The following is a 17,707-nucleotide window of genomic DNA, read 5'->3' on the forward strand; positions in this document are numbered from 1 at the left end:
ACACACACACACACACACACACACACATACAAAGCGCTACAGGCAGCATACTTCAATGCACAGGCAGCATGAGTGGTGTGTGAAAGAGTGACCAGGAGGATTTTGCTCTCAAAATCCTGGCAAATAGAGAGAGTGAGAGTAAGGCTGCACACCCAACCACCATCAAATACACTTAAACCATTCTCATCTGCTTTGAGATCTACAAAAAAATATTTTAGGTTGTAGGAAAGACATTGAGGGTTTTTGTGTTGCTCGAGTGAAGGGTCGGTCGGTCAAAGAATCTGTCCATTCAACACTTTGTTCAAGAGCAAGATATCTTGTCTACTCCTTGCCAGAGTGACAGTTTTTCATGGGTAGTCATGATCCCCATTGGAGTATTCCTAATGATTTTGGTGACTTTCTGTAGCATCACATGAAAAGGTTTTCAATTTCACAAAATACATGTGAAAATCCACTGTACAGTAAGTTTGGCATTACATTTATTGAGCTCTGTCACCGGATTTTCATGAAATTGGTTGTAGGAATTCCTGGTCCCTCGGAGCTGTTGTAGTGCCAAACCTTTATTTTGAAGGATTTATCACAATAAAATAGACATGGTATTTATCCATTACAGTAATGCTCAAGAGCCCTTTCTATTTGATTCTTCTTTTATTTAGTCACTCTCAGGAGAACATCGTCCAAATAATCTTAGCAAGCTTCTTCTTGCCTAACTTATCATTTGGGATTGATCATTTATTCTTATTGTGTTGGGAAAGGGTTTGTCCATTGATGTCCTTGATTAATGCCTAAAGCTGTCACCAGCCGTAATGTCACTCAAATCTGTAAGCTGAAGCAAGATCCAACCGTACTACTAAACCATCCCGAAAATCTCTTTAATTTGAAGATCACTTGTGTTGCTGTTCAGTTTTGAACATTTCAATTGTCACATATAGGGAAGCTTCCCACGATAACAGCAAAATAAGCTACTTTTTGATTTTTATTTACTATTTGATTTTAATATCTTTTAAGGGGGATTTTTTTCACAATTATCTAAAAGTTTCATGTAAATTGTTGAAAAATAATGGTACAGCCAAAGTATGTAGGCTGCTATTAACTCTTCAATTGTCTACTTAGGAACACATTTGAGCCAAACATGTCTAAGAAAGTTAAAGGGTACTGAGTAATTTTATAACATTTTTTTTCTGCATGTCTTTGTTTTCCAGAGAAACTCCAGCAACTCTGGGAGTACAAGAGGCATGTACCAAGTGTCAGAACGACGTTCGTCCCCCAGCACAGGGTAAGCACGCTGCTCCTTTTCCACATTTACACATGATTTCCAACCTCTGAAATGTAATGCATCCTGACCACCACTCTGCCAAAAACAGGTTTAATGGTACAAGTGTAGACCCTCACTACAAATCATTTTAAGGAAGACATCCTGTCTGGATTGATAGAAGTAGTCTGGGGTATAGAGCTGGAGATTTTAATTGAACAATTGAATTTGGTGCATCTTTCTTACCTTGTGAGAGTTGACGTAGTGAAACACAGTCTGTCAGCTGTGTGGAAATATAACAGAACGCTGGAGCCGCAGAGCTTTTAACCACCATCTACTGTGTTTGCCGCCTCTTGTCTTTGGGGTACAACTTGTCAGTCCTGTGTATAAATGTTTGCAAGCATGGCAGTTGCAGTTACAGTAACTCAAAAACAATGAAGATAGTGGAAGTGACATGGTTACAACCTGGTATAACCCGCTTTAAATTAATTTGTCTTTTCCACATTATTTGATATATAAAATACATATACAAAGGTTTCTGTAACATTCATTGACCAATCAGTGTGTTCGGAAGGCAGCTAGAAGTCTGTATGAAATCAACTTTTTTTTAAGGAAACATGTTTTATCTGCGATCTTATGGAGAAAAACTACACTACCCACAATCCTAACCCTTACAGTGACTTCTCTGATTGGTCAAACTCCCTGTTACCATAGAAATGTTTGCCATACGTGCAAGCTCCTGTCATTGAAGTCTATAATAGCTTCTTTACACAGACTTGTACCTTTACTTTTATATTTGAGTTATAGACTCATGGATGGACAAAACAAGCAAATTGAAGATGTTGCCCTGGGAGCTAAGGAAATATTCTTACTTTACTATTTTACTATTTTACTATTATGTTTTTATTTTACTTTTGTGTGTTGTTTCACACTTACACTTCCATATTAAGATATTCATATGTAGTATATTGTTGAACACTGTAACGTGTAATGGAATGATCCCATTTTCAGTCAGACTCGTTCAGTAAAGGCCGTGAGGTGCAGGTTAGACGTCTCTCTACATGAGGTGTGACTGAAGTATTTCTGTGTCCCTGCTGGATATTTCCGACACACGGCTGTGCAATAAGACTCTGACTAACACAACTGTCATTTCCAGTTGGTGTGTGAATGTATTTCCTAACGTGACGTCACGTAGAACCTGTCAGGCCTTCCACATCGAGTCATCGGTTACACGACAGACACACACACACACACACACACACACACACACACACACACACACACACACACACACACACACACACACACACACACACACACACACACACACACAGTACGACAACACCAACTCTCTTAGCCTTCTGTCTTCTGGTTAATAATAGCTCTTTATCTGGGATGAAGGTCATAATCTCAAGTGTGCAACAGCTTAAGTGATTTATTTATATTAACCTCACAGTCATGAGTCTACACACAGTTTTCTCTTTTTTACATTTTATCTTTTTAATGATTGTAAATTTCCTGTATTATATATTTCACATATGATAGTAATAAATTAACATTACTAAAAAACTAATAAAAATTAAGATATGCACAGAGTTCATCAAGGTATATGATAATCTTCTCTAAAAAATGTCTAAATCAGTTTTGTTTAGGCTCCTGTGCTCCCATTCAAGTTAGCATAGAAAACCTGTCTAAAAGCTTATAATGTAGTAAATGTGAGTCGTCTCTATCAGAATCAGGACATTTAACTTTTTAAATGTGTAAAGATACCTTTTCATTTTGTTTTGCACATTAGGGGACAACACAAGCAGTGAGATGACACAGGGGGGAGTGTTGTTTCTTCCACTGATTATTGAGTTGTTTTACTCTCTGATGCTTCTCTGCATTCTGAAAACACCCTCCGAAATCATTAATTAGAAATTGGTAATCATGAGCATCTAATGACTTGGATCAATTCATATAATTACATCTTGCTATTGACTTAATGTTGACAAAACATTCAAACAGGTTCATCAGGTTACTACTTTACAACCAGCTCATTAAACTATATTCCATCACAGTTTTATCATTGACCCAGTTTAGAAACCATAAACAAGCTACACTGTTTTTAGTTTTACATAATCTAAATTCATATTTGTGGCATCTTCTGTGCATCCTTTTCCACTGCAATTGCTGATAAGTGCTACCTGCAGTATCATCTGTGATTCTCTTTCATATTTATTCTTAAAATTATGCATGCAGATGCTTCCACTCTTCTTATTATGCTGAGAGAAAGAGGAAGGAGCACTGAGAAGGCAGAAGGGAGAAAAAGAAAGAATAATGTCCTACTTTTGTAGAGGCTGATATTTGTAACTGCTCATTACTTGTATTGGCTGGAAGGTTATTTTAAGTACTGTAGCAAGTACGTACGAAAGCTGACCTCATTCTACTATAAATCCTCTGAAATGCAGCTTTTCTTTATCAGTCATACAGTACCTATTTGTGGTTCATTTTGGTTTCAGAAATGCATCCACTACTTTCAATTAAACACCAATACTGTTTTTGTCCTCAGTGGACCTTTAAGGATGTTCAGATGAGAGTGCTATCATCTTCTCTTTTAACATTCTGCAAGAAAGTGAATAAGCTAATTTCCCAAAATGTCAAACCGTTCCTTTAATCTTTTGTTGATAGTAATATTGATGTTTTTATTATGTTCTGTTGTAGATTGTCATTTTTGTGATTATTCAGAATACAGTATGGCATGTTATTGGATATTAGTTGAACTATCTGTGTTTTTGAGTATTCTATTTAAAAAGTTTTAATAATTCAATCATTATTTACAGTACACTACCTTCTCTTTTCATGCAGAGCATCAGGGCGGATCAAGTCTGTCTCACAGGGCTCTGGAGGTTACGACAGTGACAGCGTGGAGATGCATCCCATGGAGGACTGTCCCGAGGCTCAGTTCTATCAAATGCAGTGCCGGCTGGGTGAGGGGGGTTACGAGCGCTCCCCTGGGTGTGGCGGTGGTGGATCGCGGAACTGGGGTCTTCGTAAACAGGCTATCCAGAACTGGCAGCGGCGACCTTACAGGAACAGCACTGAAGGCGAGGAAGGAGACGTATCAGATGTGGGCTCCAGGACCACGGAGTCTGAGGTGGAGATGTGGGAACAAGAGAGGAGAGCTGTGGCTGAAGTCCAGCAGTCTGCCCCTCCATATTCTCAGCACAGCAGGCCAGGATATCGCCCTAACACAGGTAACAGCTCTTTGGGAAATTCTTCAGACCCGTTACACACTGTCGCACACTTTCTCCAATCTTACATCCAGACACATGGGAGCCAGGATTCACAGAATAAAAGTCTTAACATGACTCCCATAAGAGCAGTAACTGATGTGGATCTAGGTCAGATCGAGATGCAGTCGCTGTAATGTGTCCCTGACCAAAGCTCCTTCTACAAATTGAGTGTGGTTCAGTCATGAGCATGTATGGTAAACATGGAGGAAAAAGGCCCCATATCTCCTTTAGTGTGTAGGCACAACAATGTAAACATTTCTAAGGACAGAGGGTGTAGCATTCTTTACATCCCTCTGGTTTTGGCCTATATTAATGAACTTGACTTGACTTAACTTGACTTGCTACAAAGCCAATAATCAAAATTTTCAGCTATTAAAAAAGCTAATCTGCACTTTGACGCATAATGAGACAAATAACCAAAATGATACTGTATGTGTCCAAATTGCAGGTGCATCAATGAGAAAACTGAAATAGTTGTTAATATGTGCAGCACTGCATTGACAATTAAGAAGCTCATATTAACTGAATGCATTTCATTTGAATTATCACTTAGGTTATAAATCCTGCTAATTGGCATGCAACCAAATATGATCCATCTTGGCTCCATGCTTACAATGTGATTTTACCAACTCAGGTCCTCTTTTCTTAAGATGTTTACACTATTTTGTTTAGTACCAGGATATCTGTTGTAGATGATGAGTAAACCAAATCATGCATTTTCTTTGTGTTTCTGTGAGTTTGGTAGAACATATTGGTATTTGCGAGAGCACTGTTTGCCTGTTGTGTCATCTCCATTCCTCCTCTCATTCTGAGCTTTGCTTCTGCGAGTGAGCCGCCAAGTTAGACGACCAATCATGCCCGCGCATTTCTTCAGATCCAGCACAGATTGTGCATCTCTCTGTTATCTCTCTCCTGCAATGCCAAAATCCTTTAATTCGCTCCTGCTGCCCTCCATTATTCTTCACCTGCTGTCCGGTTTCTTCTAAATACCAGATGGACTGAGGGGAAACTGGGCCAGAGCCCGATTAGAAATTGTTATATGACTGCGGCATTAACTGAAAGGTTTTTCTCACGTAACATGTAACTGGCATTCCTCTGCTCTGACGTTGTTCTCCTTATTGGGAGAGTCTCTGCCAGGTTTTTCTCAGATGGTATGTATCTACAAACGCAGTTTCTTTCTCAGCATGTAACGCACAGCTCTGCTTTTTTAGTGCATTTGGCAGTCTTGAGCGTAGGTGGTGTGTGTGAGAGAGAAAGAGAGAAAGAGTAAGAGAGAGCGAGAGTGTGAGGAATGGTTCATAGCCCTGATGGTTTCAAGCAGACGCCTTCCAAAGCCAAAGATGAAATGAGTCATCTAGGAGCAATCTTCCTGGGAGGAATAAGACGGACTTGGATTAGTCACATGGTATCAGCCAATAGATAGCAATAGAGAGAATACAAAAATGGATAGAAGAAAAAAAATTATGTAACCTCATTTAGTGTCTTATTGAAGGTTGGCGCCACCGTGTGACAGAATATCTTTTAAACGTTTGTTTTGTATTCGTTTTTAGAAAATTGGTCTACAGTAACAGCAGTAAACTGAAGTCAATCTCTCAAGCTTTGAGTTAAAGTGCTAAATTAATTTGTTGTTTTCTTCTGTGTCTGTATGTTTACGTACTTAATCATAATCAAGTGTATTTATGTTGTAGTTGTTCAGTATCAATATCAACGATTACAAAGTGCTTTACACAAAGCAAACATATAACAATAAAAAACAAATTGTCAATAATTTAATTGAAAGAGTAAGAACAAAATCAGGAAATTGACTAATGAAATACCAGATATTTACATATACATGCAAACAAATGAAGCCCCCAGCCAAAAGGTTCCTGCCTGAGGACCTCCGACATACATAACTAAATAACATAAAGAGACAAAATATAAGAAATAATAAAGAGATTTAATCTGGGGCCAGGCCATGAAATGCTAAAAGTTATGAAAAATATATTCAAAAACACACTGGCATCCAGGATTAGAACATTTAATAAAGAGTAATACAAGATGTTTTCTTTTCTTAGTTTTGTCAAGAGTCTGACGGCTGGGCAAATTGTTGCAGTAGTTCAAACATAAGGAAATAAAAACATGTATTCGGTATTATTTCAACATATGTTTTTTTTTTTAACCTTATTTATTTATTTATATTTTATACAGTAGTTGCAATTTTAATCTTGTTGTACTTGTAAAATGACAATTGATAGGTTGGTATTTACGCATGCAGGTGTTTAAATGTATCTAACGAGTCTCTGGAAGCTTCCATGGCAGGGCTAGCATGAAGGGGACACTAGGTTGCAGGAATAGATCAGAATGTGTAAAACTATTAGTCTCTCACAAATAAGGATTAGTTTTGAAGGTAACACTGTCTCACAGAAATAGATAAACTGACAAGTGCAGGACAAGAAGAATATAAAAACGCAGTTATTCTGATGGTCATTGGTCACTCTTGTATAGACGTCCGTGTGTATGAAAGTTTGTTCACTGTTTGAATAAAGCTGCAAATGATCGGAAATCTTTGGACTCGTCATCTTTGAGGTCTCCATCATCACTTCCTGATCTCAACAATGAAGATATTCTATACTATTCTATTCTAATAAAACTAAAAAGTTAACAAAATATAGTGTTTTTTTTCTGAGACAGTAGAGACAAAATTGGATGACTTTGCCTATATGAAATTCATAATTGAGGGTGGAATTTTACACCTAGCCTTCTGACACATCTAGCGAAGACTGGGTTTGTCGAAGTAGATGGTCGGCGCCAATAATACAGATTTCAGCTTTATAATCTTGCATCAGAATATACTAAAACCTTAAAAACATGGAACCTCCGTAGCAACTTTAAAGCCGTCTCATATTCCAAAATTGTAAAAAAATATATATATATATCCTTGATAGCTTTGAAGTCCAAATTCAGCACAAGGCTCTAATGAGCCAACATAGTCCCTTTGTTTTCACATGGTGCGGACCACTCCCACATTGTGTTAAAGAGGTTAAAACACTCTGTCTTTTTCCTCCCACAGGTCGGTCAGATGGAGTCTACAACAAGCCATGCCGCCATGAAAAGAGCCCGTCAAAATCCAACGAGGTGATCAGTCCAGAAATCCTGAAGATGCGTGCAGCTCTCTTCTGTATCTTCACCTACCTGGATACTAAAACCCTGCTGGGAGCGGCTGAGGTCTGCCGTGACTGGAAGTTTGTGGCTCGTCACCCAGCTGTGTGGACCAGAGTCCTGCTAGAGAACGCTCGCATATCCTCCAAGGTGCATAGTTAGCATTTAAATACTGTATGTGGTCTATAAGGCATTAGCATTATCAAAGCAGTAGCATGTAGCTTTATTGTCTTTGCTGTTTATTACAATCAATGACCTCCATGTTTCTACCTTAGTTCCTGAGCACATTGTCTCAGTGGTGCACCCAGACACATTCCCTCATCCTGCAAAACCTCAAACCAAGACAGCGGGGCAAGAAGGAAACCAAGGACGAGTACCTTAAAACCACACGGTGAGACTCAGATAAACAGTACATTTGCACAGTTTCCAAGTAAATACCTAGTTACTTTGGGCTACTTATTATTACTACATTGTGTATTGTTTTGGCTTTGATAAGCACATTGCTTTGCAAACTATTTAAGTGAGTAACATTCTAAATGAATGCTTAAACAGTGATTGATTAGAGGAAGCCAACAGACAATAAGTGATTGAATCTTGATGTTTGTGAGCTATTGGACTGTGATCAGCATGTAAAAAATCCTGAAAGAAGATGAAGGAGAAATTTGATTTGAGCGGAAAAAGTGAAGTTGTTTATGTCTAAATGTTTTGTGTGAGGAGAGTATAGAGCAGCTCCAACCTGCTCTGACCAAGCGTAGATGCGAACACTGGAGGAGCATTTAGTTATAAATGGTTGGAGTGCTGGAGACAGGAGAATTACTTCCTCTGCTCTGTCTCTGTCTGTCTGTCTTTTTCTGTTGACCTTCCTTCACATTTCCGTCTAAGTGGCTGTCTGGAGGAAGGTCTGGAGGCGTTGTTAAAGGCCACAGGAAGTAACCTGCTGATACTGAAGATTTCACACTGCCCCAACCTGCTAACCGATCGCTCCCTCTGGCTGGCCAGCTGCTACTGCCGAGCTCTGCAGGCTGTGACCTACAGGTAGACCAGAACACCCAGGTCCCATCTTTGCACAAACAGTACAGTTTAACCCCAGTGACTTTTATTGAGTCCATAGGACTACACTTAGGTTTGTGCTGTAGTAAGTGTTACGTCTGTAATATATAAAACAAAGTGCGAACATGTCTTGTGTTCCAGAAGTGCCACAGATCCAGTTGGCCAGGAGGTGATCTGGGCCCTCGGAGCAGGTTGTAGAGACATCATCTCCCTACAGGTGGCGCCGCTACACCCATGGTAATAGACAGAGAAATATACTAACTTTAAAATGATAACTGATATTCTCTCTAATAATATCTGTTAGGAACAGTGCTCATTAAATGAATGAACATGGACTGTAATGTGTCTCTTTTAGCCAACAACCAGCCCGTTTCAGTAACCGATGCCTGCAGACAATCGGAAGATGTTGGCCGCACCTCCGTGCTCTTGGTGTAGGCGGGGCTGGATGTGGCATTCAGGGACTGGCCTCTCTCTGTAAATATGGCTTTATAAAACTACTATTCAATTTTTTGTTTTTTTCCTCTCAGTGATTTTAGCTACAGCGTGAAAAATACATTATTCATGATATTTATTATATGATTTAAGTATTCAAATAATGTCACACTGTTTTTTAAATCGTGACCACAATCGTATACGCAGAAGCAGTAATGGGACAGAATTAACAATTGTGTATTGTCATATCAGAATGTAAACTACATTTAACCAATGTCTTGTTCGTACTTCCATTTTAGAAAATGAAATCTATTTCCATATTCTTATAAAAATCTATAACAACATTTTAAACATCATTGATTAAGATCTTAAAAAAAAGCTTTTATGCACTACTGTAACAAATACTGTTTTCTATTATCTTGTTGCCACCACCAGCAAGGAACTGCATGCGCCTGCAGGTGCTGGAGTTGGATCATGTGAGTGAGATCAACCAGGAGGTGGCAGCAGAGGTTTGCAGAGAGGGCTTGAAAGGTCTGGAGATGCTGGTGCTCACCTCCACACCAGTCACCCCCAAAGCCCTGCTCCACTTCAACAGTGAGTTGGAATACTGCTGTACTGATTACTAAACCTCCTGTTGGGAATACACAACATTTACTGTTAATGTAATGTTGTCTGATGTATTGCTTTTCTACTGGTCACACAACACAACATTAAATGTACTGAACAGTGTAATCTCTCAATATATATATCACACAAATAATGTAATATTTTTGTGACAAAAAGGTATTATTTAAACTTTAGTGCGTAACTTTATTTATATTAATGAGCGTCCGTTACATTCCAACCATTGCCAAATGAGTTGGTACAAAGCTAATTAAGACTATCAGCTTCACAAAACACTCTCTGTATTTCTCAGTATGGCTATATTCAGAAGATTGTGTCGTCCGGCAACTTTTGCGCGCAGTAACTTGAGTGAAGATAAATACCTCATCTAAAGAGTCCACCATGTTTTTTTTAGTCCTCCATATTGTCCTTGGTTACTAGCAAGTACGTGGAGGAGAGGTGGGGGGCGCGTGCGCGATTACGGAAGGCTTGTGTCATGTGGGTGTAAAATTCCTAATGGGTGAGACAGAAACTACGCACCATAGCTTTAACGTCAGGCAACGTTATGCTACTAAAGCAATTTAGGTTACGGTTACATTTAGGCAGGCATGAAAAAATCACTTTATGTGTTTTTTTTAGTATTAATGTGCATTCCCCCAGCCTGTCAATGGTCCCCATAGCGATAAGTGTAAACCGAGCTCTGGGTATCCTGCTCTGTCTTTGAGAAAATGAAAGTTCAGATGGGCCAATCTGTAATCTTACTCCTTATGAAGTCATAAGGGGCAAGGTTACCTCCCCTTTCTCTGCTTTGCTTGCTTTACGGTTGTTCAAAATGGATAAATCTTAAAAAAGATTGAAAAAGAAAAATACTGTGTATTTACTTTTTGTAGTTATGAGTACAAATTTATTATGAGAACACCCTGCTCTGGCTGGAAATAAACAACAACCACCAAAAGCATTCGTTTGCCTAAATCCTCCTTTCACTCATGCAGGTGTTTGCCGCAACCTGAAGTCTGTCGTGGTTCAGATTGGTATAGAAGACTACTTTGAGGACCCCAACAGCCCTGAAGCTAGAAAACTGTTTGATGAGATGGTTAACAAGCTTCAGGTACCAGCACACATCAGCCACTACTCATACAAGTTTCTTCTTCTAACTGCACAATGGCAATCACTTTTTGGATGATCTGTTGTAAACGGAAGCCCATAGAGGCGAGCCAGTAATATTTTTCATGCTCATATTGTTTCAACCGTTATCACAAATGAAGAAAAAAAACATACTGTAGATGAAAATGAATAAAAAATAATCTAATCTGTAGTTGTAAGCACAAACATATAATAGTTTCTGTGCCCATTTAGGCTCTCAACAGGAACATACATATTGTTTTGGGTTTTCCCACACATAACTCTACCGTCCATCAAGTGCAGTGTTGATTTTGTGAAGGTAATGGCTAACAGGGAGGCGAGCTGTGTTAACATGCGTCTGCACTCTGTTAAGCAGGTTTATTTTTTTTCTAAATGTAGGTTATTTTTTCTGCCAGTATGTCTTTTGAGTTTTGCACCACAGTATAAACATGACTAATAGAATGCATATATTTTTATCACAACTACACATTGTTTCAAACCATGACTCAATATTTGAAGTCCCAGTGCTGGTTGGTTGTGGATGCGCTAGTGCTAACTCACTCGAGCAGAGGCTTAGTGTGAGAGTCTCGGGTCATTCTTACAGCTGACCACACTATAACAGAGATATAGAAGCTGTAAAATCCCGGGTTTTATTTATGTTTTGTTTTTATGAGTCAGTTTACAGTGTATTCCTCTTGGATATCACACCCAAGAAGGTAGGGTTGCTCTCAGCAGTTAGGTAACCTCTCCAAAAGCTGCAAACAGCAATGATTTATTTTTTTCTGTCGCTTTTTAAGTTTGCTGAGTCATCTTTAACCTGCTGCACCGCAATGCTTCACAGTTATTGTACACAGTTACTGCTAATGAAAAAAACTCTAAAGGTATGAAGACAAGAGGGAGGAGCATTTTTGGCTGTCAGATATTTAGAAAAGAATCATACAGCGGTTGCCTTTGAGAAAACGTTATTCTGATAACCCTTCCTCCTTTTTCTTTTAGGCTCTGAAGAAGAGACCCGGCTTCTCCAAAATCCTACACGTAAAAGCAGACAGTCTCTGCTAACATCTTTTGTGCAGATTTTTCAAGTCTTGTAGAGGGGGCATCTTGGCTCCAGTCAATCAAAAAGACCCAGCTGTTTTGAGCCCGCTCCACTGGTTTGAATACGTCTGCCGAAACAACAGATGATTGCCACGATGAACCAGGACCAAGGCTCAATGTGCATACAAGTACAAACTTCAAACAGAAAAAAACTCATTCACTATTCCAGTAAGGGGAAATAAATATCTCTTTCATGTGTCATTATGATTGAAATCAGTTGGGAGGCTTATTTGGACAAACAATGGCAGTATATATACATATATAAGCTTACAGACTCAAATAAGACAACAATCTGTCAGATTCCACTTCCTCGTTTTCTGCTTTCACCATACAAATGGATTGTTCATCGTACAGAGCCAAATCCCTTTCTTGAAACGCCTGGAGCCAGGTGACAGCACTGTATTTAACTGTCTGCATCTCCACAATGCTTGACATATACTCAAGACCGCCTTCAACACCAACAGCTCGTGGGCAGTAACACATTGTAAAGGGTACATACTTTCCACAGGAAGTACATGGAATCGTGGCAGGAGTAAGAAAGTACAGAGAAATTGATTTCCCTAAGCGATCTTGAGTTCTTAAGAGTCTTGAGAAAGGAGCTTTATGTTTGTGTGTGAGTCAAGGATTCATTAAATGGTTTTCCATCTTGACGTTCTGCTTTCATCCAGGACAGAAACATGCTGCACCAGCTCCAGGCACTGGAGAGAGCAAGGACAGCCTCGCTGTAACACACAGACCTTGACAGTCTCCTAAGCCAGTTGCATGGCAGCGATGCATTTACCCTCTTCTACCATCTTCTCTGCTTCCCATATGTGAACAGCATCATATCACAAATCTGGATGCAGTTTTTTTTGGATAGTTGTAGTAACTCTGAGAGAGCAAGACGCAGTATCTGATGCTGCTCATTGACAAGGCTGGAAAAATGATCCTAAATGCATTTTCTCAAAAACTGGTGCCATTTGTAACAGTGTGTGTCCTCCTTCCAGTGAGCATTTTCTCCAATGTGCCATTAATGAGGGAAGAGGGACCATGTACAGTAAGGCAGATGCTTAACCTCTTCAAATCAAGTGTAACTTGTTGGAGTTTGATTTGAGTGTAAGCAGCTTACTGAGCATAAGGGTGTTGTGTTTCATCTGGAACATGGTCTCCAGGTGTATACAGGTGTTTAAGTGTTTATATATTGGATGTGACTTTCATACTTTACCATACTAATAACAGTGCCATTCTTTTTAATAGTGCTCATCATGGCCGAGGCCCTGATCAATCCTGATTTATATTTTTTAGCTGATATCCTCTGGCTCCCTCTGCTGGTTTTTTCCAAGGATTTACACAGCCAACAGCCAGCTGGTGTGAAATAACACTTTGTGCAAGCAAGCAAGCAACATGTTTTACCTTTACTATTTTGCAGAACTCAACACAAAGAGATCAAGTCACCTTCGAATTAGGGATTTTGATTTGATTCAATCCATGGCTACAATTAAGTTAAGCCCACATTGCAGAAATTCTCAAGATGTATGGGTAGCAATATTTACACTGGTGTACACTCCTCTGTGCTGCAGATAACTTAAAGGGGGTGTTCCAACTATTTTACACATCAAGATTAGTTTATCATTCACAAGGATTACAACTCAGTCTGTATAAAAACAGTTGTTAATGTCTTCTAGCACTGGAGGAGTCAAGTCTGAGAAAATAACCCTCATAATACTTATCTTGGTTTGGAAACTACAAATTCATAGCACAGAAAGCTGTATTACAAGCTGGGGGGCATGAAGTTTGAAAAATGTGGAAAGATGCATTTACAAGACGTAGAGGGTCCAAAGAAAAGCCTATTTATGGGGATTTTTGGAGCTGGACCCTTATAGGGACCAAAAATCAGGAATTTTCTGACTTTGCTGCTTTTTTTTTTTTTTTTTTTTTTTTTTTTTATAAAGTCTCTTGCGAGTGCACAAACATTATAAAAGTGCAATACTGAATCACTGGAGCTCCTATTAGCCGCCTAATATCACTTCACTTTAAAAGTAATTGTGCACACAGTTTTGAAACAGGTTGTAAAATGATTTACACATCTGGTGGAACATCACGTTTCTTTCCTTGCGACACGTTTACCGCAGGTTGCTTAACAAATTGTTCATTTAACCTTGCACACCACATTTGTCTTCACAACACATGTTTGTGAGCGGAGTGTGCAACAGAGCACAGTGATAGTTTCCAGGAATGCTGAGCAGGCGCCTGTCATAGGGGGCTCTTAAAAATTCAAAAAGTCACTGACGAGGAGAGCTGTAAGCTGGTCTTTTTGGGGGTTCTCTGCTTTATTGTCAAAAAATGTTTATGAGGACTTGTGTAGCTGCTTATTGTAGTTATGATGTTCCAGGTGAATGTGTGAGAATGGTTGTCGGTGTCCATTTCTTCATGTTCTTCCAGTACTGAATATTATTATCCTACACTGATACTGATTCATTTGAGGGAAGTCGGTTTGTGGGAAAGGTGTAACACTTGTCTGACACAATAGAGAAAACACAAAGCACTTGTTTATTTTACGTTTTAGACAATCCTGCCTTCGCTATCAGCTACTCTGTACATAATGTTTGTAAAAAATCAAACAAAAACAAGAAGAAAAAAGGACCAACATTTGATGTTATATAATATTAAGGTCATACTTATGAGTGGAAAAAGTTCAAGTTTACAGGTCTTTATTCTGTAAGCATTTTTTTCCCCAAAGTTGAATGAAAGATAAACATAGAGAATTATATTATGTATACTAGTAGTGTTGAAATGCAGTTGTGTATTAGATACTTTATATTAAATGTGCATCAGAGTCATATAGAGATGGAAATTATATAAGAGGATAAAGATGATAATTCAGCTATTTATTTCTATAAAAAAAGAGCAATGTGTACAATGTTGGCATGTTTGTGTTCGAGCATCAATCATTAAGTTGCCTTCTTAACTGTTCTGCTACTGTGACAAGAAAATTATTAGATGTTTAAAGAGCTTTGATTGCCTGCAGGTTAATAATGTTTCTCTTTATTTGATCCAGTCTGTTGTTGCACTAGTGAGAAAAAAAAAAGATATTTCAGATGTTTATTATGAGAGTGTTGTTTTTAATGTTCAGCTATTTCTCAGTATTTGACAAAATATGATGCACTTTTTTTCCCTGAACACTTTTATTGGCCCGCCGGTCATTGGTTTAGTCAGACACGACGCTGGTTCCTGTCAGCAGAACGCCTGGCGGTGCTTGCTGTTGTGGTACGAAAGCGATCGTTTGCTTACATGTTCGGTTTCATGGAGGACGATTTTGGAAATACAGCGATTACATATGAACTTCACTGAACAGAAGTACAGTTTCTCTTCAGTTGGGAAGTTAAACATTGAAACTGATTCAACTGCATTCAAGTGCTTTTTTGGTTCATTACCAATATGACCTTATGCTCACCTTTGTATTTGTTATTTTGTTTTGGTTTTGCATTATACTGTAGATTTCACACTCATACCAACCGTACATTTGCTCCATCGTGAAAATGGACCTGCTAAAGATGTAAACTGCAGATTAGATGTGCCAAGAATAATTTTTGGCTTACATCTCCATTCTCTGCCTCTCCAAATATAAAGCAGAATAATTTCTAAGCTATTTACTTTGATTCAGAAACTGAAGCATCACTTATAAACCAAGGTGCTTCCTCGTGTTTATTTTATCATTTCATAATTTAAATCAAGTCGTACTCTTCTTCTGTTGCAGTTCCATATCATGTATCATACTGTGCAATTGAAAAACAGTGTCTGAGTGTTCATGTACCTCTCTGTACATATCTTATGTATGAATGATTGTACTCTGCCCATTCATCTGAATAGTATTTTACACATTACCTCAACACTTATCTGGGCAATTAAGTGTGCAGTTTGTCTTGTGTAATCTTTTTAATTTCTGACTGTCATCGACAGGTACGCCAATTGACCCATGAACTTCATCCATGTTGCTATAACAACAAAATGTAAAAAATAAAAATATGTTCCCAAAAGATGATCAGCCTTCTGCGATGACTGCAATAGATGGAAATGTTTTACTACTCGTTTTCACTCATTTGTTGTCATTAATAAAAATTGCTTTAAATTGTATTTGTTCATACTTTCAGCTATTTAAAAAAAATGTTTAAAAGTATTGTAGGTGGTGTAAATTCATTATTGAGCTAACTGCCACTAACACCAGTTCACAGTGAGGTATGTGGACTATACTGAACCATCACATTGTGTATTGAAAGATCTGTTTTCTGTTGATTTTCATAAATGCAATCTGAAAAAACCTCTGCACTCACAACACAATGCTGAGGTTCAAGAGGGCCAAAAACATTGCATATAGAGAAAGGAAGCCTTTACACACTGATGTTGAATGAAGTAAAGCTGTGAATGCTTTAAGCATCATAAAAGAAATTAAATTCACCTCCAGTGTATTTGGGTGGCAGCAGAAATCTATCCTGCAGTTGGAAACACACACACACACACACACAAGCAGGTGAAGCAAATTTAGTTTACAATGGCTCGGTACCATTAGGTGCTCCAGTAGGTCAGTATTAATGTAATCAATTACACCTGCTCTTTTCCTGCTTTGATAAACCATCTGCAGTTTGAAAAGGTATATTGTGTCTAATTCATTGGTTATTCATTACTGAAAAAGAAAAGAAGAAAGAAAATAAAGCACTCATACTTAAAAACCATATTAAGCACATATAGTGTGAGCCTGGATATATATATATATATATATATATATATATATATATATATATATATATATATATATATATATATATATATATATATATATATATATATAAAAATAGGTTGCAATTGCAAAAATACATTTTCCAACTCTACTTATAGAGCTCTGCAGATAGCTTCGAGTTTATTTGGCCAGATTTTTAAATATCTGCCCAAATAAATAAATGTCTGTCAATAAATGATTATCTGGAATTTTACATAATTTAATTAGCAACAATGTCCTGTTTACTTATTTTTTTAACCTTTATTTAATCAGGAAAGGTTCACTGAGAGGAACACCCTGACCACACTCAGCTCGAGCGGTTGCGGTTGAGGGCCTGGCTCAGGTGCACCTCAGCGGTGGTAATGAGGGAGGGACGAGCGCTGCAATTTCCACAATCCCGTCTTGGGTGGCGCTAAGCCCGACTCACTGGCCCTCATTTATGAAACGTGCGTACGAGCTAAAACAGGTGAGCAGTGTCCAGCACAGCCCCAACTGGGGCTATACGAAGGAGACAGGCTATTTCTCCTCGCTTTCAAGAGGTATAGTGTTATGTTTGGCAATGATAGTCAATACAGGAAACATGACGATGCACAACATTTTTATTAACTCTTCAGGTTTTCGTTTGTCTTTTAAAGTGTTGTTAATGGCCACAGGTGAACAATTTCTTTCTGCCATTGACACACTGAGGACACGCGCACTCCCATCACAGCTGTTGCCTGGCTCTGACTCACGAAAAATTCATGAGTAAAACAAAACAAAACACTGCATAAACTCCTACATGCACACTTAAATGTAGGCCTAAGAGATTGCAATACAAACCTTTATATTTTGTTAGGAGTATGTCTGTATAAATTAAATAAACTTCATCTGGAGCCCGATGTATCATGGCAACACTGTTGACCGCATCATGGGATGTCTTTCTATTCCACATTCTTCCTACAGCCTAATACCAGTTTTTAGGCTTCCAAATAGGACACGCGTTAC

At 38.5% G+C, this 17,707-nt stretch overlaps 1 protein-coding gene across 2 annotated transcripts in view; it reads left to right on the forward strand.

Annotated features, from left to right (window-relative positions):
• fbxo41 (F-box protein 41) overlaps positions 1-17,707 on the forward strand; it is a 64,447-nt gene that overhangs the window by 39,603 nt on the left and 7,137 nt on the right. Inside the window, exons 4-13 of one of the 2 annotated variants that reach the window (XR_004334070.1) lie at positions 1,203-1,276; positions 4,100-4,488; positions 7,580-7,818; positions 7,944-8,059; positions 8,551-8,703; positions 8,860-8,955; positions 9,074-9,192; positions 9,586-9,744; positions 10,746-10,861; positions 11,872-12,583. Coding sequence is in view for 1 of the 2 variants with exons in the window: in XM_032529388.1 (XP_032385279.1) it covers positions 1,203-1,276; positions 4,100-4,488; positions 7,580-7,818; positions 7,944-8,059; positions 8,551-8,703; positions 8,860-8,955; positions 9,074-9,192; positions 9,586-9,744; positions 10,746-10,861; positions 11,872-11,934 (1,524 nt within the window). In the remaining variant the exon portion in view is untranslated. Of the gene's footprint in view, positions 1-1,202; positions 1,277-4,099; positions 4,489-7,579; positions 7,819-7,943; positions 8,060-8,550; positions 8,704-8,859; positions 8,956-9,073; positions 9,193-9,585; positions 9,745-10,745; positions 10,862-11,871; positions 16,084-17,707 lie in introns of those variants that run through there. The other variant, XM_032529388.1, reaches the window with a different exon arrangement.

Source organism: Etheostoma spectabile, chromosome 2 (assembly GCF_008692095.1).
Source record: "Etheostoma spectabile isolate EspeVRDwgs_2016 chromosome 2, UIUC_Espe_1.0, whole genome shotgun sequence".
In the NCBI taxonomy this organism is placed as follows: domain Eukaryota; kingdom Metazoa; phylum Chordata; class Actinopteri; order Perciformes; family Percidae; genus Etheostoma; species Etheostoma spectabile.